Raw genomic sequence first — 24,909 nt, forward strand, 5'->3', positions numbered from 1 at the left:
AACAAATCGTTTGTCTCCTCTCACTCTCTTTATCTTTGTGATTGTCATGCTTATCTCCTTATTTGCCTAGTTGTGCTATCATGTCTCCCATTGTATGATCACTTGTGCTATCTTGTGTATTTTCATGTGTATTATTCTTGTTTGAGACATATTGTACCTCTCTATGGTTTAGGATTCCTTGTGATTTAATTTACTTGTTGTGAGGTGTTGGAAATAGCAATTCACAACTGCCCGGAAGTTCCTAGGAAGAACCCCGAAAGTTCCGGGCAGCTTTCTCTGCTTGTGAGAAAAAGCTGCCAGGAAGTTCCGGACCTTTTGCCAGAAAGTTTCGGGCCCTGATTTTAACCGCTGCGATTTGAAGTAAATTTTAGGAGTGCCTATTCACCCCCTCCCCCCCTCTAGGCGACATCAAGGCCATTTCAATAAAAACAGGATGCGGTCCCACCAATGCAACTGTATATGAAAAGCACAAATCAAACTCCCAAAACAATATTAGTTTGTGCCATTTGCAAGCAAACAAAAATTTTGACTTGTATTTTCTCCATCTCCTCCTTGCCAGATTCTTTTCTCAGTTGGGATTCTGTCCTAATAGACTTGCCACATGTATTGATTTTTGTTGTTGTCTTACCTCCTCCAGATTCTCTTCTCCCTGCTTCTCATGCACGTAAAACACAATGTGCCGGCCTCTTTCGAAATGGAGAATTTTAGAACAAAATCCTCCGAAAATCATGTGAAATTCCTGCATTCAAAAGGAGCCATTAACCCTTTTCCCAAGATCCAATTTGCATCTGTCCTCGATAGGATTTAGCCGACAATTTTCAAGCAGATCACATATTCACATAGCTCTCTCTTTACCTTAACAGCTCTCCTCGACTACGGACCTTCTGAAGCCAATCTCACAAACACCATAGCTGTAACAGTCCTTTACCTCTATTTAAGAGTTCTTCTCATAGGTAAAAAATGGAACCTACATTTGAGAGGCACGCACCTAACTATGTCTCATTCCATAACAGAACATAATTATTTTGTCTTACATCAACTTGTTTGATTTGAAGAACAGAGTAGGTTGGTCTAATGACCACCTCATCTCTGAAAGGCACATGCTTACCTGCACACAGATGAGGGTAACATTGATGGGTCTTGATGGATGGTTTATGTAGAATAATAAGGTGTAGAGACAAGAAAGGACTTTGATACAATGTCCTATTGTTCCTCTAACTACTGGATACGCAAACGCATGCGACTAGATAACATAGCATCCACAGAACCAAAATCTAAGGATGGATTATTGTGATGATCATTAGTTGCCTTCCTGATAGCGGCTTCAGCTTCCTGAATCTCCTCTCCTGGGGTTTCAGATCTACCTAAGTCCACAAAAACATGCTGGAGAGAAGGGAGGTTCTCCAGTCCAATATCAATTTCACCCAAGGCATCAATAGTCCTCTGCACTGAAAACGGAAGGCAAAGCCTTCGAAGCTCTTGCATAGCCCTTGGTTCAAACAAGAGGCCCATTCTTTTACAATAAAAGTGAAACTCTTGTAGACAACGGAATGCACATGCGCCGCTGTAAATAATGAGTCTTCTTTTCTTATCTTCAACTTTAACATCTTTCATTTCCATTGCATCAAATGCATTTATCCTGAGAAACCGTAGAGAGGGAAGCTCTGCGAGAGTCACAAGGTACTCCTGCTTCATATAATTGTCGAGTTTAATGGATAAGATGGTGAGGCAGGAGAGCGAGGAATTAACCCACTGAGGGAATCCCCTATAGAATAGGCCATTGCTCACAAACCTTTGGAGACAGCAGGGAGCCCCTTGCATAAAATCTAGGCTGAAACGGCCTGGTGTTTTAAGTGTGAGTTGCTGCAAACCGTTGTGCTTTTGTAGGCTGTTGATAAAGGCTTCCCTGAAGATATCACAATCATCATCTGAGGAAAGCAAAAGATTCAAAATCCTAAGGCCTGTTAGATCACACAACCCTTGCATCAAGTTTTCGGTGAGACCGACACACTGCAGCTCTTGTAGAGATTTCATATTCTCTAGAGTCAAATCATATGGCAGCCTAACTCTGTGAGCTATCATCCTCACGAGTTGTCGTAACCTGACAAATGAAGGTGGTAACTGTATCACTGACGAGGCATCTCTTATGTCCAATGTCTGAAGAAACTGTAGATTCCCTATACACTTAGGGAGTTTTCTGATATTCCCTAGCCGCAGGAACCTCAAGTTATAAAGCTTGCCAAAATCCTTAAGATGTTTGTCCTCTAGACGCAAACAATTACCCAGTATTAACACGCGCAGGACACGAAAGATCGTTAGGGGTGGCAATGACCTTACATCGCCGATGGCAGTAAAAGATCTCACTTGGGATAAGCTCCCCCTAGCATGTGCTGTGGCATATCCATTAGTGCTATTACGGAAACGGTAAGAATAAGATAGTCGACGAACCTTCTTTGGCACTGCAGGTACCAGTATACCTTCTTCCTTATCATCTGATGGCATTAATGTAACAAATCCCTCTTCAGCAGACAACATATTTGTGAGCTCAAGCACCATGTCATGTACTTGACAAGCATGCACCTGACCATCTCTATCACAAATGTTGCCAATATCTACCGCTTGGATCAAGCTTTTATTCAGGAGTTCATTGAAGTAAGCCTCTCCGATTTCCTGTAAGCTTTTTCCATGTTGTTCTCCCTCATTGGTAATGAAACCCTCTGCTATCCAACTCCAAATCAAAATATCCTTTCTGATAATCGTATCCTCAGGATATTTGCTTAGATACAACAAGCAAGTCTTCAAATGTGGAGGTAGGTCATAGTAACTAAGACTCAGTATCTTCCTCATGTTGTCCACATCAAGGTTATTTCCAAGTCCAAGGCCTATAGAATTATTTACCTTCTCCCATTCCTGAATCTGCATTGGTTTACTAGCTAATAAACTTGCTATAGTGATTATAGCTAATGGTAAGCCACCACATTTCTTTAAAATTCTTCTGGTGACTTCACTTAATTCCAGAGGGAACCCGTCTTCAGTGTCAAATACTCTCTTGCTGAGCAACTTGTATGAGTCATCATAAGAAAGAGGTTTTAGTTCAAAAACTGCACCACCAACACGTTTTGCAACGGCCATTTTGCGGGTGGTTGTGATTATTTTGCTTCCATGATCACCATCTGGCAAAGCAAGCTTGATAACATCCCAAGCTGACTCTTCCCATATATCATCAATTACACACAAGAATCTAGACGTCAGAGGTAGAAAGCACATGTAAGTAAAGCTAGATAGTAATTGTGTCAAATGACCCTATGGAAAAGTATTTACTATATTTCATAAGTATATGATACTCCGTACTCCCTCCGTTTCACAATGTAAGTCATTCTAGCATTTTCCACATTCATATTGATGTTAATGAATCTAGACTGTCTAGATTCATTAACATCAATATGAATGTGGAAAATGCTAGAATGACTTACATTGTGAAACGGATGAAGTATTTGCTAAGTCTAGATATAAGAAATCAATCTCAACTATGATACTGGACATGTTATACCCTTAACCATCAAATTAAACAGGTTAGAATGGGGCATGTTTAGTTAAAAAGTAAATGTTTTGGATACTGAACTTTGCAAAGACACAATAAACAATTGGAGTAACTAAGACATGTACTAATCAGTCATTAGGTATGCTAGCAAATCGAGAGTGCATAGCTAAAAACAGTGTGCAAAATTTAATTGAGTGTTTCATATTGGCAACTTAAAAATGAAAATAAATATTTTCATAATAAATCACTGTGAATAATTGCATACTTACATACAGAAATGTACCTCTGATTCTGCAGGAATTCTCTAATTTTATTTATAAGTTGGAAGTCTTCTAGTCCTTCAAATATGTTGGCATAACTTTTGTTGTCAAGCTGATGGAGCATACTCTTTAGAATATTCCGTATATCAGGTTTAAGAGACACTGATATAAAGAAATGGCAATCAAAATTTACTTTGAGCTCATGAAGCAATGCATTGGCAATCGTTGTCTTGCCGAGGCCTCCAAATCCAACAACAGAAATTATATTTCGTTGTCGCCCTGTTGTGCCATCTCCCTCCATGAGTGTCTTCACTATCAGATTCTTTGGCCCGTCAAGTCCGATTAGCTCCGTTTCCTTTCTGTACATGGCACCTACCCGAGGATCAACACTCTCCGATCTTGGTGCAACAATCACAGCATCATCAACCTTGTACCTCTCACGGCGCTTACTTGCATCCTCAAGAAGTTTTTTGATGTCCTTTATCTCCCTAGCAATCTGATGGTGAGCCACAACCTTCTTGAATAAGTTGTTAGTCCTGTCAATCATCCCCTTGAAGCTGAACAACTCGGCAACGGGGTGCCCATCCTTACCGGCACTCACCATGAAGGTATCGATGGAATCCTCGATGTCGTAGGACAGCTCCCTAACATCTCTTGTCCAAATCTTAACCTGCTCGTCGATCTGATCGACGGGCACCTCGGATACCTTGCGGAGTGCCGCACCCAAGCTTATCAACTCCTTCTGGAGGGACTCGATCTCCTTCTTCACGCCCTTCTGCAGCTTGTACTCGCCAACCAGCAGCTTCGCAAATTTGAGGAGCAGAGTGTTTATTGCTCCTGTTACAATCTCCATATCGATCGGTTGAGCTGTTCTCTTTAGTTATGTCATAGGCAAGGGAACAAGAGGTGTTGAGGGTGCTGGTTTGCAGGAGGTGTTCTTGCCCTTGGCTTTATGGAGCAAAAGTTCCAAAGGTAGGCAGAAATGGCTAGATGGTTAGGCTCGATCGAATATAATGATGATCACCAAAGCTACTTTTTTTCTTTTTTTTTAGAAACATCAATCATCAATGAGTAGTTTAGTTACATTATTGTACTAGCTAGAACATGACTCTAACCCGTGAAGCATGACAGATACTTCATGTCCATGAGGAAAGAAACTACTTCCTCTCTCCTAAAATATGTAATATTTTTAAGGTTGGCACGAGTATTAAAAAAATATGTGAAAATGATTGGAAAAAAGTGTGTGATTGATTAAAAGTAGAAAATAGGTGAATGAGAAAAATTGTGATTGGTTGAGAGGAGGAGGTAGGTGAAGAAATAACTTCATTTTAAGATAACATACTGTACTAGAAATAACTATATTTTGGAACGAAGGTAATACTTTTAACTCCCAAAGTATGAAACCGCATATTGACATGTCCCTTCTTTTTTTAGGTGTTCATCATCGTCAACCATTCGTGACATGGCCACATGTTAGCCAGTATCACTACTACAAAACAAAACACCACATCCGTAACGCTCTCATAACTCATAAGTACCGGTGCATTTAAAACCAAACACCCCTGAAGGAATTTTAGCGCAAATGAGCATTTTTAACTGGATCAAATTGACATGTGGTTCCAAAATGACATCATGGTGAAAGTTCTTCAAAAATGACATGTGGTTGTTTGAAACGATCGTCATCTTTGTGGGTAGAACATGCTTGGCTTCGAGGCTAATAAGTAGAGGATTGGTTAAATATACTTCCTTTTTTTGTATATTTGTCAATTAACCCTCCTTTTCTTACCGAACTCTATTAGTCTCTATTTGGTTGTTTCATTAGAGTGTAAAACTGTATGGATTAGCTCAGAAACTTCCTCGCTAATACAGTCTGAACTAATAGTGGTGAGATGTAACACTCTTGCATCTAGAGTTTTGAAGAAAAAAATGTGATCCATTCGGAAAACCGGTAACTGGATAAAAGTTTCAATCCAAATTATTTAATAATAAAAAAACGGTTGCAAGAGGTACTCCATATCTCTAGTGGCGGAGCCAGAAAATTTACTCTCTTGGATCAATTATCATTACTAAATATTTCAGTGGGATAATTTATACAAATTTTAATGGATTTACATGGAAAATAAATCTAAGATTCTCAAAGGTGATTGCGGTCAACCGACCCGACAGCATAACAGGGATCCATCACTGCATATATATTCTTGTGGAATATGTACATTATTATATATAATCTTCTGTGTCACCTAACATCGATTGGGCTAACCTCGAACTAAAGATGACAAGCGCACAACTCCGTTTTTTTCAATCATTTTTACTTTTTCTCCACTGAATGTGCGTGCCACCTTTTTTTGTTTTCTTACTCCTTTTTCTCTATTATAAGTGGTACCTATGTAGTACAGTTTTATATTTAAATTTGACTTATTGCAGCTGGTATGCCGACAGATCTCGACCAATAATCGGCAGGATTTTCATCCCACAGCTCGCATATATATCGCTTATTGGTGTAGTACGTAGTTGCTCGTGGCTATCAATCCCCACTTGTTTCACCATCTAGTTTATTAAGTACTTTTTCCATCTCACAATACTTATTTTTCTAGTATTTAGGGCCCATTTGAATCCCATGATTGAAAAATCAGATGAATATGAAAAATACAAGATTCTGATAGGAATGCAAGTATAAAACATACGATTGCAAAACACATGAAAAACACAAGAAGAAACGTTTGATTGGACCGCAGGAAAAACACAGGAACATGATGAGAGAGATAGTCTCAAAGTAAATTTCCAATAGGTTAGAGTGGATGTTAAATTTCCTACGTTTTTCCTCTATAATCGTAGGAATATGAAAGTTTCCCACGTTTTTCTTTTGGAAAAAGTACGAATTACCCTCCCCCGAACTATCGTGGTCGTCCGAATTACCCCCCCTAAACCACAAAACCAGACATTCTTCATCCCCAACTATGCAAACCGGACGAATTACCCCCCCTTGACTCAATCCGCGGTGGTTTTAGTCTACGTGGTAGTCCAGTCAGCAATTCTTTTTTTTAAAAGTTGTGGGACCCACCTGTCATACTCCTCTCACTCTTCCCCTCTCTCTCTTCTCTCTCTCACGGGCGGCAGGCGGGGGACAGAGCAGTGTCGACATCGGCGGCGGCAGCAGGTGACGCGGAGGCGGCAGCGGCAGGCGGGGGATGAGGGTGATGCAGACGAGTATGGTGACGGAGGAGTGGAGGACGACAACGAGGAACGAGTGGCAAATAGGCGGCGACGCGCGTGGAATGAACGACAGCAGGGACGGACGAAGCTTAGGGCGGCGGAATGGCGGCGGGCGGTGGCGGAGGCCGCTCGGGCGTCGAGGACAGAGGCGGGCGGTGGTTAAGGGGTGGGGACGACGCTGCAGGCGGTGGCGGTGGAGTGGGGACCGCGGCAAGGGGAGGAGGAGCTCTTCCTCGGCCACCGCGCTCGCCTCCTCCGCCGCACCACGCCACCGCTCGTCTCGCCGCCGCGCTCGCCTCCTCTGCCGCCGCTTGCCACCCAGCTGCCGCTCGCGCCCGCCTCCTCCGCCGCACCCCACCGCCGCTCGCCTCGCCTCCTCCGCCGCCGCCAGATGCAGATGGAGACGCGCTGGCGCACAGGGATGGCGGCGCGGAGCATGGTGTCCTCCTTGGCCATGACGGCGACGCCGATGCGGAGGCCGTCTCGGCGACCCTTTCCTCCGTAGCCACGACCGCCGCCGTGGCGGTCGACGCGGCGAAGCTCCCCTCCTTCCTCACCGCCACCTCGCCTCATCCTCTGCCGCTGCCGCTGCTCCGTGTCCCCCGCCTGCCGCCGTGAGCGTTCAGAGAGTGAGAGAAGAGAGATAGAGAAGAGAGAGAGGAATAGTGGAATAGGAGTATGACATGTGGGTCCCATATTTTTTTAATAAATAAAATGCTGACTGGACTGCCACGCGTACGCCACGTAGACCAAAACCACCGCGGATTGGGTCGAGGGGGGTAATTCGTCCGGTTTGCATAGTTGGGGCTGAAAAATGTCCGGTTTTGTGGTTCAGGGGGGTAATTCGGACTACCGCGATAGTTCTGGGGGGGGGGGTAATTCGTACTTTTTCCTTTTCTTTTTCTCATTCCTATGAATTAAAGGCATGAATAGTGTAGGATTTCAATTTCTTTGTTTTTCCTCCAATTCAAAGGGAAACTTAAAAGTTATCCCAAAATAGTTATCACTTTGAAGTACTACTAATCACATCAACCATTTTCAATTTAAATTTCTCCTCATTCTACCCCCAACTGTCATCCCACATCCAAGTATACATTATTTATTATGGGGTATTATAGTCTTTTTCTTCTAACCTTAGTACATGCTAAACAATCTATAACGACAAGTGTTCTGGGACAGAGGTAGTAATAGCTAAGACTCACTGATAAAGTTTTGCATTCAAACTTAAATACTCTACTTTCTTGATATTTGCCCGGACTCAACAATGGTAAAGGAAAAGCCGCTAAATCCACCAGCCTCATGATATTTGTCCAAAGCCACAATACACATTTAGGGTCCTTTGAATCGTAGAAATGAAAATAAAAAGGAATAGGAAAAACATATGATTCTAACAAGAATGAAAGTGTAAAACAGAGATTGCAAAACATAGGAAAACACATGAATGATCGTTTGATTGGACCGTAGGAAAAACACAGGAATTGGATGAGAGAGATATAATCAAAAGAAATTTTCCAAGAGCTTTAAGCTCTTGTTAAGTTTTCTCCAAAATTCTCTATAGGACTGTCCATTCCATAGAAATTTTAAAGGATCGGATACGATTCAATACTTTGATTTAAAGGCATTCATAGGAATTTTTCCTATAGGATTGAAATCCTCCAAAATTCCTATGTTTTTCCTCCAAAATGGCATCATACAAGCAATTTTATCCCAAAAATGCCATCGCCGTTAGGGTTCATCCTATAGTACTTAACAGAGGGTTGCTAATGGAACCCTAACACCGATGGCATTTCTAAGACAAATTCGCTTATATGATGGCATTTCATGGAACTCGTACTCGCCGACATGGAATTGAGTATTTGCCAATGAAATTTCTTGGATTATCTCTTATTTATTCCATGATTTGACAGAATTAGTGTTTCCGGCTCTATTATTATAAGGTTCAGATGTTCAGCAGTCTGGGGATGATTTGATAAGTTTATTGCCAATTTCCAAAATCGACAGTTGTTATAACAAAAGCTTCCATAGTATTAATTGTATTATGTGTCTATTTATGAATTTATGTTAATTTAAAAAACTGTCTGGTCAAGTTATGTCTGATTGACTTTAAAAAAAAGTCTGAATTGATACTAGCACTTATATTTATAACTGTACGAGTATATACGCTGAAGCTAGCTCCAACTGAATTCTACACTAGATAAATTAATTTCATGAAATGCGCATTAAGCTTAGCAGATGAACAAAAACCACCTCTACTACTGAAGGTTGGATGGATCATGGCTGGAGTGATTAATCAAGACTGTTGCAGGAGTCAAACGGAGGATGATATCAGACTGATTACAAGTTTCTTTGTGTGTTCCAGTTCCTGGATTATTAGTTACCCCTCAAGCAAATGGCATTCAAATCAAACGGGAACCATTTTCAGATAGCTCAATCTTTTTCATCGTATATTGACGTCGCATTCACCTTTTTATTCCATGATTTGACAGAATGAGTGTTTCTGTTTCTATTGTTACAAGATTCAGACATTCCGCACACTCGTGGATAATTACTTATCAACATACTATAAGTTTACAACTCGATGACAATCGGTGAGCTTGTCAGATCAACAATCCTAGCCATTTCGCCGCCTCCTTTTCTCCCAAGACGACGAGCAATTGGGGTAACCAAGTCTATCACATCTTTCTCAAGGAAGAGAGGAGCAGGGCCACTCTCATCTGACGATGAACTCCTCCCAACATATGGAAATGGAGACGAAATCTGTCCTGACACACCGTCTAGTATTCTTCCACCCTCATCATCACTGGACAAACCCGACGAACATCGAGGCGATGTTGCCGATCCGTCCGATTCCCTTGTCGTCTCATGAATTCCACTCCATGACATGTAACCAAGCTCATCAGTGGAACATTCAGCATCACTAACTGCAGAGGCTGCAGTTCTGGTTTCATGTTCCAATGGTTGTGCTTCAAACAATGGGTTGTCTTCTTGTCCCATCCACTCATCATGTTCCGATGATTCGTCCAATCCTCTTGCTTCTGCTGCTCCAAACACACTCCAATCAATCGGAGCGAAATCGTCGTAATCCGATTCATTGCCTGCATTTCTAATTTCTTCTTCAGGCAATTGAACCAAACCATGCTCTGAAACTGAAAGTTCGTCTCTGGCAGGCGCATGCGCATCATCAGGTTCTTGATGATTCTTCTTCGGAGGCGGCTCGTCGACGTTGTTATCCTCCTCAGAGGAAACACCATCGGTGCAGTACTGGAGATCCTCCAGCGAGCAGACGGCCGTCTTCATGTGGCCCGGCAGCCGCGGGCAGCCGGCGGCGAACTTGGTGTTCTTGGTGGAGAAGAAGTTCACCGTCAGGTTCAGACTGAACAAACACAATATTCAGCAACAACAACAACAAAAAAACATTCAGCTACAGTTTGGTTGCATTCAGTTCAGAGACAGCCATGATCGCGAAGAACAAAGTAAGGAAAACTTACTTCTCCCAGGAGGGGAGGTTGAGCATGGTGTAGGCGAGCTTGACCTTGCTGCCGACGCCGCCGAGCGACTTGAAGCTCGCGGCGGCCTTGCGCACGGCCAGCGATTCCGTCGGGTGCTGCCACGCCCACTCGAACTGAAATCACACCATAAGATTTTAATTTGAGCAAGAAAACATTGGCAAAGACAAGAACAAGAACAAGAACAGCTACACCTATCTCCATGATTGATCTCCCCCAAAAGACAAATGATTGGATTGGATCGGATTTTGGCTGGATTACCTGGAGGGCGGCGACGTTGGTGGGGAAGCCGTAGATGCAGAGGACCATCTCCCATGGGCGGCCGCGCTTGGTCTGCCACGCGCCGCACCGGATCTCGCCGTTGTGCTGCCGGATCCGCCGCCGCGGGTTCACCGTGAACCTGCCATGCCAGCCATCCAATCCCCCGTCAATCGCAAGAAGAAGAAGAAGGAAGAAAACCGCGGCGGAGGAATCGCGAGACGAGACGAGGAGCCGCGTCGGATGTCGTACCCGATGTAGGTGGAGCCCTTGCGGCGCGGGCAGAGGGACCGGAGCAGGTAGCAGCAGAAGAACCTCCCTCCTCCTCCTCCGCCGCGGCCGCCTTCCTCCGCCGCCGCCGCCTTGCGTGGCCTCTTCTTACCCTTGGCCGCCTCCGCCGCCCCTCCTCCTCCGCGGCAGGCTTCCTCCTGCCCGTCCACGGCCTCTGCCGCCGCCTTGCGTGGCCTCCTCTTTCCATTGGCCGCCGCCGCCGCCGCCGCCATTCCGCCGGTGTGATGTGATGTGGTGTGATTTGCTCCGCTCTCGTTGATTTTGACCGTTGGAATCTGTCTGGGGGAAAGGGGAAAGAGCCGTTGGCGGATGCGGGGGGCAGGACACTTGTCCATATATGGGCCGGGCCGTGTTAAGTTGGGCTTACGAGGTTTCGGCCCTGATCGAAATGTTTTCTTGTGGGACAAAAAGTTTTATTCGTATTGCACCCTCCTTTTTTTCTGATAAAAAACACCGTTAACTTCCAAACACATGTTTAACTATTTGTCTAATTTAGAAAGTTTATGCAAATGTATAAGTGTCGACAAGTGATACTTGCGGACCGGATGAGTTGAGTATTAGGGTACGTTGAAATGAGAGTTTACGTAGTATGACATCAAGTAGACAAAAGACAAGGATTATACTGGCTCACACCCCTTGTCAGATAATAGCTCTAATCCAGTTTATATGGGATTGATGATGATGAGAACAGATTACAAAGGAAGTAGACGAAACAGATGGTACCGATAGGATCGTAGTCGATGAGCTCGACGAGATCTCCTGGCGACTTGGCTCCGCGTACTCCGGCATCGTAAACTATGATGGGTGTGTTGGTGGTGAAATTCGATGCCTTACACCCCTCCCTGGGGTCCCTTTTATACCGTGGATCATCTTGACCCCTAAGAAAGATCTAAGAATATTTGATCTGATACAGGATAGCAGAAATTATATCCCCTCCAAGTAAGACTTTAGAAATCGCTTAATTCGTAGAGATATTTTCCATAACTTAGGACGGATTCCTAACGGCGTACATATATAGAGACGATCCGTGTACGTGAAAGTATACCTTATCGGTATATTCCATAAGTCGTAGGATAGAAGGTATACCTTATCCATAACCTGACAATAAGGTATAAGTAGAAAAACTCACAACAAAATTAATAATTAATTATAACTACATATTTTTTTAATAAAATAAATAGTCAAATATGTGATAACAAAGTTAATGGTGTCATCTATTAAAAAAGAAGATATAATTACTTTAGCAGCTGTGATATCGGGCATACCTCAACATACTCATCCAAGCCCCTTCTCACAAAAAATAAAAGAAAAAAAAAGAAAAATACTACTCCTCGAAACTTGTAAAACAGAACAACTCATTCGTACATGATTAATTAAATATTAGTTCAAGAAGATTTGAAAAATATATTAGTATAATATTTTAAAACAACTTTCTTATATAATTTTTTTTAAAAAAATATCGTTTAGCAATTCAGAAAAGCTAGTGCGTGAAAAATGAGAGTAGAAGTTGAAAAATGAGAGTAGGATTCAGCCGAGAATGCTAATGGGCGGGTGATCGCTCCCCCGTCCGCCCAGCGATCACCCGCCCGCCCCCTCCCCTATACGATACACTCCTCCCTCCTCTCCCCCCTTCCTCCTCCCCTTCTTCTCTTCCTACTATAGTATACCACACAAAATTTTTTTAAAAAACAAAAAGTTAGAAAAATTTATGTATAGAAATACTATATATAAAAAATTTGAATTCAAATTCAAATTTAAATCAAATATGTAAACTTTTGACTTATAAATTTTGGGTCTATAAATTTTAGGTGTATAAACTTTAGATGTATAGAAATACTATATATATAAAATATTTGAATTCAAATTTGAATTTGAATTCAAATTTAAATTTGAATCAGGTATGTAAACTTTTGACTTATAAACTTTGGGTCTATAAACTTTAGGTGTATAAACTTTAGATGTATAGAAATACTATATATATAGAAAATATTTGAATTCAAATTCAAATTTGAATCGGATATAATTCAAATTCAAATTTAAAACGGGTATGTAAACTTTTGACTTATAAACTTTAGGTATATAAACTTTAGGTCTATAAACTTTAGGTGTATAAACTTTAGATGTATAGAAATACTATATATAGAAAAATATTTAAATTCAAATTCAAATTTGAATCGGATATATAAACTTTTGACTTATAAAATTTTGGTGTCTAAACTTTAAATGTGTAAACTTGAGGTGTACAAATTTACTAAAGTAGGAAAGTAATAAGGTGCCAAAAAAGAAAACCAGGTGAAGGGGTGGAGGGAGGGAGGGGGGAGGGGATCGATCGCTACCCCCGTCTCTAGGCGATCGATCGGCCATTAGGATCCCCCGGATTCAGCCTAATAAAACATGGCCCAAGTCCCGTGTGCACCATGCAACCATAATGTGGATCCGGCCCCATAAACATAATACTAAGATGACTTGTAACTTGTGAGTGAGCTAGCTCAAATATTGTAGATTAATTTAAAACTGTTTCAATATATATGTTGTCTCCCAGCTCACTCTCATTAGTTGGTCTTGATGTAGTTATTTTGAGCGTTTCTTATTTACTAGTGGATTCATAAACATTGTGAAAAAAATTAATTGGCCACGTGTAGGACCCATCTTGAGACCACCATCGTTTGGCCTAATATAATATCAGCAACGAAAAAAATTAACATGCGGGTAAAATTTATATATATGTATGTCCTTATGATCTAAAAGACAATACTTAAAAATAAAAATCCTAAAAGTCAACCCTAAATTAATAATCAAATTCTAGCAACAACTTATAAGCTAAAAGGTAAACGATGGAAAGCTATGTATAACAATATAATATCATAATACACTATTTTTATATGATTAAATATTTAAATATAAAAAGGGACCATGACAAACATAAGGGATTAATCAATTTCCAAATGGCATTTAAGCCAGAAATGGACTAGCCAACATATCACACGTGTACGATTTAGGGCTTTTCGTAACTGCCCACATACTTGGCAAAGAATGATATGAGGTTTCTCGCGTCTGATGACTTCCCAACCAGTGTCCAAATCTCTAAATTAAGATGAATCTATATTCTTCCAAGTGCATTACTTCTAGAATTCAAGCCGGTACAAATGACTAATGCCAGCACATACATGTAGCATCTTGCCTGAAATTTCATCACACCTACCAAAATTAATTTGTTTGAGGAAAGAAGTAGATAATGATGTTAACTATCACGTTTATGGAAAACAATTGGTGTCAAACCGGGCCATATTCCTACCCATCTCCCTTTCCCGTTTTATGTAGATTGCTAGATACCACATGCTACTGTGGATTATATACTTTGATTATAGAGATACATTAAATATTTTGATAGATAGGTTTAACAAATAATTTGTTCGTCTAAACATTAATAAACAATACAGTAGAAGATTTTTTTTAAAAAAATGTATTTTTTGAAGCATAGAGCAAATCAAATATAATCTTTTTCAATATTTCGGTAAATAACCCGGAAAAAAACTGAGAAGTTGAAACGAAACGAACGCAAACCTAAGTCTCTGATGACACAAATACTCCCTCCGTACTCGTAAAGAAAGTCGTTTATGACAATATTTAAGTCAAACCTTGAGAATATAAATCATAAATAACTCTCAAGTTGTTGAGTTTGAAAATGTAAAAATTATATGAATAGATTCGTCTTGAAAAATATTTTCATAAAAGTATACATATATATCACTTTTTAATAAATATTTTTATAGAAACAAGAAGTAAAAGTTGTGTTTTGGAGACCGTGTCGCTGTCCAAAACGACTTCCTTTACGAGTATGGAGGCAGTATGCTATAGCCAACCACATTTATTCGCAACAATTTCTCCACATCTACCGTGCAGTACATAAATGTATTTTTTAGCAACAATTTCATAGTACTCCAGTACCATTACCAAACCAAACTCCCATGACATCAAAGTTAATTAGCCTAATAGTCTGGGCCCACTTTCCAGTGTCACACGTGTACTCTTCTAGTACATGACCCACAGTGTGAGAACTGAGTGGTTTGGTGGCAACCTGTTCTTCCCCCACAACAGAAATGGCAAACAGCAGCACACAGTTGCCACCCCAGGAGGTGCATGCATTAATCAATTTAATCACACCTACCAAAACGATGTTAACTTGTTCAATAATAAGGACAAGGATCTAATTCGATCGACAGACACCGACGACTCACACACCAAATCGATGGATCAAAATATAGCTGGTCTGTAGCTTATTTCTGCCCCCAAAAATACAACCATTATTAATTGGAAATAATTCACACATGCACCAAATATTTGGTAGGTAATATTCCAGACCTTAAGATTCACACTGCATATACATATACAGGGTAAAACTATAGATTTTCATATTTTTTTAAGATAGTAAAAATGGTTCATATCATTGACCTTTTTAAGATAGGGAAGATGAATAGTAAAAAACTCGAGCTTTTGTGGGACAAATCGCTATCCCCTTCTAACGATGTCCACTGATGTATGGAACAGAAATATGTCATACAGAGTACTATAATGGAATATCTATGTTATCTAAACTGAAATAGAAATTTTGATTATTAATTCTAAGAGTATAACACTATTGTGTATAGTATCATGTTAATTGTATATAAACGCACTACATTAAAGAACAAGTGTAGGGCAGTTGAAAGACAGAAAGATAATTTTTAGTTATTGCAAACTTAATTGGCAATGCCAAACTGACTAATTTTCAGTGGATCTCAGGGGCGGATCTATAGCGACACTAACGACTTTCGGTAAAACCTGTAGCAAAACTGCTAATCCATATGTTATAACACTATGATCTAAGTATAATTAGCATACTATGACACCGATAGACACGTTATGACACCAACAAATCGATTTTCTGGATTCGCCACTGGTGGATCTACATATTACTGAAATATATTTAGCAATTCGGGGATGATGAATATAACAGTGTAATCCATTCTGAACCTAAAACCAAATTATTACTTTTTTTTCGTCGTTTTCACTTGGATATCGTGTGTGTCGGTTTATAAGCCGCAGTCGGAAAAAAAAGCCTATAGTTGCAGACATATCCATGTCTGAATTCACTGCATATATATGCAGAGCTAATGACAGATAGATACTATCCCACGTCTGAATAATTCAGCACGAAGCATTTTCACGCGTCGCATCGGCCGTCGCCTACGTGTTTTACGGTACAGCGATGGCTGGACGACGGCAATCTATCAAACCTGCAAACTGCTTTTTATCGTCTGCCTGCAGCAGCTTAGCTTCCTGAACAGCCACAACAAGGACGCCCTAACAACCGTTGATTCCAAGCGTTAATGGGGATTTATTCATGCATGCACATATTTGTAAGTGACAGCATGATTAGATGATTGCTGCAGATGATTAGATAGCAGGTCGGTTTATTTGTGTGTGAGGTCCTCTTTTTCTTCAGATGTTCTTTTGTTTCCAAACATTTAACCAAGACAGAGGAAACGATTAAATAAGTCGTAATATATTTCAAAGAAATTTAATGGCATATTTTGTTTAAAGCTGATGGGTGATCGATGAAACTGAGTTTGTGATAATTATTTAAGGGCATAAACAAATAAATTAAATATTAGAAAGTTAAAAGGTTGATTTTAAAAGTGTTCCTTTTGAAAATCGTTCTGTTTGAGAGCTTAGAAAGCATGCCAGTGATAATCATCATAATTTTACCTCCCGTGATTAAAAAAAAGATAATTTAATGGTGCCATATATACGACTATATGTGATACCATTAATTTATGACCGAACAAAGTTGTTGTTCTACAACTCTTGTAACATTTGGAACGGCAATGCCTTATTGATTTTCTAGAGTTTGCAAAATTGTACTGCATTATTAATTATTTGAAGAAATTAAACACTCGTTATACACATCGCTCGAATGGAGTATTGTTCCTAGAATCTGCAGCAAGCTTAGCTAAGTCTTAATCCAAAGGAAGACAGTAACTTGCAAGCTAAGTACTAAAAGTTAGTTAACCTAATCCACGACAAAAAATCTTTGTGCTTGTTTGACTAAAAATCACATGAGCTGGGTCAATTACATCCATACACTTTCTCTTGTCCTCACATTGTACCTTCACTTCCATCGTCAGATGTACATTCACCGTCACATTCTAATCGTACAAGGCTACAGATAAGTACTGACAAAAGTGGCTAACGTGTGTGCTTAATTAGCAGAGACATTATGAACAAATCAATGACCTGATGACTGTCTGAAAGTTTCAGGGGAGATGAGATGGATGACACTGCACCAGCTTAATTATAGCTTTGATTTTTGTGCTGGACTGATCCGAAAAAGCAGAGTCATAAACTTGGACTAGCTGAACTCTTTTTTGTTCTTAAATGAAGCTAATGAAACCTGGTCAATTTGAAACCTTTAACAACAGTTCTTGCACTATTCTAATATGTTGAAGTGCAAAGTTTTTCGCGTTCTCAAAAAATAAAAAACAGTTCTTGCATTATATTAGCTCAATAGAATGTTTCATGTGATGCCAAGAGTAGTTTCAGTTATCGTCATTGTCGACATACTTTTATAAGTATCAGTTTGATTGATAAATTTTAATCAATTTTCAATATTGGTAAATTTATTACTGATAGATATGTTTCGAAAAGAAATTTTATTGACAGCACTATGCATGCACTGCACATGCCTTTCTAACAACACATTTCTTTGAACTTTTCAACACAGTTCGATTGCTCGAAAGTTCAGGGAAATGACCCTGTAACCACTGCAATAACTTACTGTCAATCATACACCATGCAATTTCTCTCAGAATCACTGAATTGCTACCCTTTCAACAGTTTTAATTGGTGAGTTAAAAGGCCTAGATATGATCATGTGACCAGCATATATGCAAAGCAACCAAACATTATTCTTCTGAATTCAGATGCCCTATAATCAAACTGTTGCAGCAGAGACCTGCTTTTGCAAAAGGTCTTAAAGAACAACAAAGAAACATAAAGTAAAGCAACCTTAGATTTTTGTACTGGTATTTCATCTGCATGAACCAATGAATGTGTGCAAGATGCTGATCTATGAAATGATAAGTGGTTACGAGTTCAATTCGGTGTCTGCCTTTTTTCTCATCCATCTATCGTGTTGCAGGGTACATAAATTCTTTTCTTCGTGGGGAAACAAACATGTGTAATTAAATACGCACGCACCGGTAGGTAGTTTGTTAAGCATATAGGATTATGATTAGATATACGTTTGTGAATGTAGTCCTTGTATTTAATTTTTCTTTTCATGTTGCAGAGTACTTTGCAGCCTTTTCTGTAGCTAGGTTAGATGACACAATCATGGAGGCAATTATCAAATTAATCGCGCTGAGTATTTTAATTCAGAGATATTGATGTGATCTCAGAGTAACACTAGCAAACAAAGGGATTATTTATCTACTTCAAGGATCTTTGCTCTCATTTCTGGAAAAAGGGAGATCTTTGGAGGTATTTTTAGAAGATGATTTATATTTCAATTTATTCCAACCAAATATGAAGGAAGTTAATTAATTAAACAAGATATATTTCAGTCATGAGATCCTTTCTTTTTTTTTGGTGTGCTTAAATATATACTCATTTCTATTTTTAATATATACCATTGTTTAGACAAACATTTAATCATTCGTCTTATCCATTTTTAAACATAAAACAATATAAGTAATGCTTAAAAAATCTTTAATGATACATCAAGTTATAACAAAATAAATAATAGTTACATAATTTTTAATAAAATGAATGATAAGACGTACTTATCTTAAAAAGTCAGTGGTACAATATATTAAAAACTGGAGGGAGTATAGGGAGTATGTTCTAACTCCGTATTAACATGATTTTCATAAAAGAGATGAGCAGATAATCACTAGTTAAATATATCGTAGAAAACGGTTATGAACACAAGAGAAGCTACCTCCACAAGGCTGCCAACACATCCTTCTATCTCATTCTCATCCCCTTTTTTCTCCTGATCTTCAACCTAACACAGCACCTAGCTAGTACTTGCATGCACACCATCTTCTTCTTTACTACACAACTTTGCAGTTTGTACACACTATAGCTAGTACTAGTACTAGTACTACTTAAACTACATCATTGTACTGTTAATTAAATCATCATGGTCATTATCACTTAAGCTCAAAACTTAATTGCCAACACACATCATCAGTAGCTAGCTAGCTACCTTTGTGCTCCACCATTCTTCATCCTCAAGCTAGATACTAGCTAGGTAGCTAGCTAATTGCCACCATTGACAAAGAAAAAAAAAGCCATCTCAATCAAAGCTCCCATATATATACACCTCTCTCACTCACTCAATCACAATTTCACAAACAGCTAGCTCCATCAAATTCATTTTGAGCAGTGTACCTTCTAATTAGCAAACGCATACACTTTTCCCTTTGCAAATTGCAAATCTCTCTCTCTTTAATTAATTGGCTTGAAAATTTGTCTCTAGTTTGGTTTGATTTGTCTCAGTGATCATATCTCTGAATTAATCTGTGTCTTAATGAGCTCGAGTGGTGGTAAGGGAGAAGGAGGAGGAGGGAAGCCGCAGTTGCTGATGAGCTCGAGGATCATGTCGTCGTCGGCGGCGGCGGCGGATCGCGGCGCCGCGGGCGGGGCGTCGTCGTTCCGGGTGTACTACAGCCTCGGCGCCGCCGGCACCGTGCCGTTCGTCTGGGAGTCCAAGCCCGGCACGCCCAAGAGCACCGTCGTGCCGGCGTCCGCCGCCGACGGCGGCTACGCCATGCCGCCGATCTCGCCGCCGCCGTCGTACTCGTACCAGTGGTCGTCGTGCAACTCCGATCAGCCGCCGCCGCCGTCGAAGGCCAAGAAGTGCAGGAGGAGGCTGTCGACGTCGTCGTCGTCGTGTTCTTGGGCGTCGTCGGGAGGATGGATGAGCTGGCTGACGAGCTTCAGGCGGCGACAGCGGTGGCTGCCGCCGTCGCCGGGGAAGACGACGTATCGCCGGCGCTGGCTCGGGCAGGACGGCGGCGTGGCCGTCAACGACGTCGTCGTCGTCCGGCGATCGCCGCCGCGGCGCGCCGTGCCGTGCTTCGGAGCGGGCAAAGTTCACTGGTGATCAAATTGAATTGGTACTGTTCATCAAATCAAGGTTGTTGATTAATTAATTAAGTGTACTTTTGTAGCTGTCACAAGAGTATAGTGTGGTGTTTGTGCTGGAAATTTTTCATATTTTCTAGGTTGGATTAGTCTTTTCCTTCTTCTGAGTTTCTGGTAGATTTCATGCAGTGTTTGGTTGTTAATTTGGAGGATGAATAATTGTTTCTGTATAAGAGTCGTTTGGACTTTTCGGTCCTATTTGCTAAAGCTTCAACTCCTAGAGTGAAACTGTGGATGGGCCTGAACCGTGCTACACCCCTCTAGTTCTTTTCTTATCATTCTAATCCACTTCATTTTTTTTAGGTGAAGCTAAACTATTTGATTGAGCTACATCTCTTGATGCAGTTAGTGCTGAAGTCCTGCCAAACAGGTCTTTCATGTATTTAGATAGTTCATTAACTAAGAACATATTTTTTAATGTCAGATACAAATTCCCGATCTCAGGATCCAGGATATGCACAACCATACTCTCTCTATCCCAAAAAAAAACCAACCTAGTATTGGATGGGATGTTTTCTAGTCCTATCCAGATTCATTGGATTAGGAAACATCCCATCCAATTCTAGGTTGGCTTTTTATGGGACGGAGGGAGTAACTATTAAGAGGTTCTAACATGGGTTGAGAACTAACTTTAAAAAATAAAGAAAAACCAAGAAGATCGAGAATCTATCAAGCGTCATAATGTTTATTACTAAATCTCTATCCATGGTTGGTAAAGACTAAAAAAGCTCCCTATATGTGCAATAAAAACATTAATATTTATTGTTTTAAGGAAAAAATATTTGTTAATTGAACAAAACGATCAAATTTAGAGCCCACACAATGGTCTCCATGGAATATGTTCCCTTCATTTAGAGAATTCTAGCGTTATGGTGGTTTCTCTCAAAAAGGAAAAGGACAATTTGATAAGCACACGCATAGGTCCAGACACTTAACTTTTGCTAACACCACCTACTATTTGCAACATTTATGTGGATTGTTTATGTATGACCTTTGGTAATACTTGTTTTATTGTGGAACATGACATCAAGTCCAGGGCTGGAATTTTCCTTCAGATATATGTCAGAACCATGGTTGTTAAAGACAAGTTGTTTTCATTTGTTTTAAAGAAATCCACACTGGAGTTCTGAAGAAGTATGTCTTAAGCTAGATTAGGAACTAGCAGGTTAGAATATATCATCAACTGCAGATACAAACAATGTGCACCTTTGAAAATAATAACATTACTCTGCCAAATTGGAAAAAAAAAATAGAGGAAACAAATGACCAGAGTACTTTTCACAATGTTATTCTGGATGGCATAATAAATGTGCACCTCTGATAGCTCCTCACATCTAATCATATCCATCATTGTGCTCACCTATGTTATATTTAGTGGTGGAAATTTAAAGTTTCAGGTTGGATATATCCCTTTCCAGAGTTCAGATCTTGCATGGGCGACAGGTATCATTATAATGATGAGTTCAGGTTGTTTATTTTGCAGGACATGCATGTCTTCCATGACTGGATGTGCATCCATGATTGTGAATCTGTGGGGTTTTAATTAATTATCTGGGAACCACATGGATAACAAATACTCCATAATATCATGTATAGAATCGTGATTTGTTTTTATAGTTCTCCATAAATTATTTTTTGTTCGAGTTGTTTAATACCTGAACAGATGAAGTCACTTAATTAGGAGTGCCAACAACAGCTCGATGATTTACTGAAGATGCTTCCCCTATATAACCATACTATTGCAGTCAATTCTTATCATAGTGTAGTGGATCTCTCTCACAGGGGAAAAAAAAGAGACTTTAATAATATAGAAGTCCATAAACTTTTTTTAATAGGACAAACTTGAACCTTGATGTACATGGATCGATGAGATCTTAAGAATATTTGGCTTGTTGAAATCTGAAACTTTCCCCTGTTGTGTTGATCAAAGAGTCAAAAGTAATATGTTTGGGAATTCATTAAGAATCAGTACAAGCAGGTTAGAATTTCTGGTCAATCTCTAGCTTCAAAGAAGCTTCGATCGATTTCCACACATGGTTGTTCAGAAAAAGGATTAGCAAAATGCAACATTTGGTGTGCCCATTGACACACAAGAGCAGGGTGATCATTCTTTCATGCATCTAACTACTATATCTAACTAATTTCATCTGAATGCAGAACTTAGTTAGATGCAAAATTTCCATGCATGTTCAGATAAAATTACAGCAGGATCACCTGCAAGGAAGCTTTTGATCTTCAGAGTTCTTTTTTTTCCCCTCTTTTTCACCTTGTCGATCGGCCTGGTCTCTGGCTCGTGCTGATCTGGATCACTGCTCCTCGTCGTATATCCCTCGCGATCTCATCCAAGATGACAACAAGTGCCATGACGAAAACGTAGTCGACATGCGGGAACACGGTCACACTGAACTTGCTCCCAACGAATATCATGTCTGAAAGACCGCTAAACTTGCGGTTTATCTGCACAACCAGGAGAAATTAAGCTGTTTATTTCAGAGAGAGAGAGAGAGAGAGAGAGAGAGAGAGAGAAATTGTGGTAGGCAAGCTAGAGTGGTCAGGGTGATGCAGGGTTTGCAGTTCCCAGTCTGGATTTCAGGGGCAAAAGAAAAAGTTTGCAGGTTTTGCAAAGAAGTTTATGAAACATCGAGTGCATAATTTACACAGAACTGAGATTTGAACATGATTATTTTTGCTTTCATTTGGGCACATTCTTTGAACTTCTTTTATGTGTCTAGTATATCTTAGGAACTTCTTGTCATTGTACATTATCAAACCAATCAATGTATAGTACAGGGAAACAAGAAACTTCAAGCTAAAAAAATAGGATTTCTCATCATTTGCTTGTTGGCTTATCAGCCACATCCAAAATTTGAATCTTGAAACTTTATTTTAGTGTTGAGTTTGAGGTTTTTCATTGTAGTTTATTTTTTTTTAGGATTGGCCTCTAAATCGCTAACAATAACACAAATACACAAGTTTTTTCCATAAACTATTTTCGGTTGCCTCATTCTTTTCTTCACAGCTTATCACCCGTAGGCCGTAGAGCAAACAATGAGACTACTCTTGATCGCAAAACACATGTAGGTCAAAAAGGGGCCACTGAGCAGGGTTTAATATTTTGTTCTTGGCATTTGTATCAAGGCTGCCAATATACCAAAATTTTCGAAATTCCGGTCAGAAATTATTTGAATTTTTGAACCAAAAAAATGGTCGAGTTTGAACAAAATATTGCCAAATTTCATATTGGGGGAGCGGGGGTCCGATAGAACTGAAATTTCGTTCCGGAATTTTGAACCCTGCCACTGACCTGCGCGATGGGAGTGTTGGAGTTGCCAATGTACAGGATGCAGGATCTGCTGAAGAAGCTGCACTTGATCCTGAAATCGCAGGCATTCTGCATAGTGTTCCCAGCGAGGAAGACGTTGATCTCCAGCTTTAGCTGAGGGAGCAACGATGATCTCCTCACGGTGAAGAGGAGGCGATTTGCATTCGTGCTGCTCCCCCTGAATACTTCCCATGTGTACTGCAAGCTGTATGCCTGACATGGTGATGATGTGTTAGTTTGCTTCAGCTTCTTTCGAAAATACTTTTAAACTTAATTACTTACTCCCTCCACCTAAAAAATATATGGCACAAACACTTTTTCTCCATATCTTATAATATAAGACGTGCATATATATATATATATATATATATATATATATATATATATATATATATATATATATATATATATATATATATATATATATACCAAAATTGTCAAATTACATCAAACCAATGAATTATCAAATCACTTTTATTCCAAAATTGTCATACTATTCTAAAATGTAATTTGGATGTTGCACAAACTAAATTCAGGCTCTCTTTTATTAAATTCAAGTCGAGACAACAACAGCAACAAAGAAAATTGAACTGAATCCACCCAGATGAACTCTGACATGCGCGTGCTGATGAAACCAACTAAATTTGTCAATACTAAGATGATTAGATTAGACCATGAAAATATGAAATCAGAGTATATTTCAGACGAGATCGTCACCTTCCTTCGCATGGAGAGGAGCGGCATCCCGTCGGCGTCGACGAGGACGCGGCGCCCTTTCTCCCTGTAGATGAAGCGCGGCTCGGTCGCCAGGACGACGGCGCCGGCGGCGTCGGTGGCGGTGAACCCGCCGCCGTCGTCCTTGAGGAAGCCGGTGGCCACGCTCCTGGTGACCGTCAGATCCACCGCGTGCGGCTCGCAGAACTGCTGGCCCACCACCGGCAGCATCGGCGGCGCCGCCGCCATTGATTTGGTGGCAAGATTGTTTTCTGTCGCCGTCGATTGCCGCCGCCGCCGCCGCCGCCGCGCGCCTGCCGGTTTCTGTGCTTCTCCGGTCTCTCGGCGACGACTAGTGCGTATGAGCCCAAGGGCCAGCCCACCAAGAAATACAGCCCAAGGCCTTCTCCACCGAGAAATATAGCACGTGATGGGCCGAAAACCGCTTTTTAACCATCGAAGAAGTCGATTTGTACAAGTTCTCCAAGAGGGATGGAAAAGACGTTATATTGGTTTTACGGTTGAAAGGGATGATAAGGAAGGTAAAATAGACTTATTTCATATTGATGGTAGATGGGTAGCAAAGAGTTGGGCCGGGTTGACTATTGATCC

At 40.3% G+C, this 24,909-nt stretch overlaps 4 protein-coding genes across 5 annotated transcripts; 1 reads left to right on the forward strand and 3 right to left on the reverse strand.

The window, feature by feature from the left end:
* Positions 1–325: 325 nt before the first annotated feature.
* LOC127778268 (disease resistance protein RGA5-like) lies at positions 326–4,783 on the reverse strand. 2 transcript variants are annotated; one of them, XR_008018479.1, is made up of 3 exons: positions 3,825–4,781; positions 856–3,241; positions 326–739 (listed from the first exon to the last, which is right to left on the reverse strand). XR_008018479.1 is itself a non-coding variant. In XM_052304846.1 (2 exons), exons 1-2 carry the CDS (start codon positions 4,652–4,654, stop codon positions 3,228–3,230), a joined length of 858 nt encoding a protein of 285 aa, XP_052160806.1. In that variant the 5' UTR covers positions 4,655–4,783; the 3' UTR covers positions 3,098–3,227. The 2 variants fall into 2 exon arrangements, 1 of the variants encoding a protein (XP_052160806.1); XM_052304846.1 differs by lacking the exon at positions 326–739 and having other exon boundaries at positions 3,098–3,241; positions 3,811–4,783.
* Positions 4,784–9,213: 4,430 nt separating this feature from the next.
* LOC127779869 (uncharacterized) lies at positions 9,214–11,327 on the reverse strand. The gene is made up of 4 exons (XM_052306792.1): positions 11,031–11,327; positions 10,782–10,920; positions 10,503–10,636; positions 9,214–10,387 (listed from the first exon to the last, which is right to left on the reverse strand). Exons 1-4 carry the CDS (start codon positions 11,279–11,281, stop codon positions 9,583–9,585), a joined length of 1,329 nt encoding a protein of 442 aa, XP_052162752.1. The 5' UTR covers positions 11,282–11,327; the 3' UTR covers positions 9,214–9,582.
* Positions 11,328–19,234: 7,907 nt separating this feature from the next.
* Positions 19,235–20,489, forward strand: LOC127779916 (uncharacterized). Its single transcript, XM_052306847.1, has one exon. The coding sequence runs from the start codon at positions 19,645–19,647 to the stop codon at positions 20,218–20,220; it is 576 nt and encodes a 191-aa protein (XP_052162807.1). The 5' UTR covers positions 19,235–19,644; the 3' UTR covers positions 20,221–20,489.
* Positions 20,490–22,186: 1,697 nt separating this feature from the next.
* On the reverse strand, positions 22,187–24,653 carry LOC127778452 (protein LURP-one-related 10-like). The gene is made up of 3 exons (XM_052305059.1): positions 24,301–24,653; positions 23,566–23,796; positions 22,187–22,718 (listed from the first exon to the last, which is right to left on the reverse strand). Exons 1-3 carry the CDS (start codon positions 24,544–24,546, stop codon positions 22,524–22,526), a joined length of 672 nt encoding a protein of 223 aa, XP_052161019.1. The 5' UTR covers positions 24,547–24,653; the 3' UTR covers positions 22,187–22,523.
* Positions 24,654–24,909: the final 256 nt, after the last annotated feature.

The sequence above is a fragment of the Oryza glaberrima genome, chromosome 7 (genome assembly GCF_000147395.1).
Source record: "Oryza glaberrima chromosome 7, OglaRS2, whole genome shotgun sequence".
Classification (NCBI taxonomy): domain Eukaryota; kingdom Viridiplantae; phylum Streptophyta; class Magnoliopsida; order Poales; family Poaceae; genus Oryza; species Oryza glaberrima.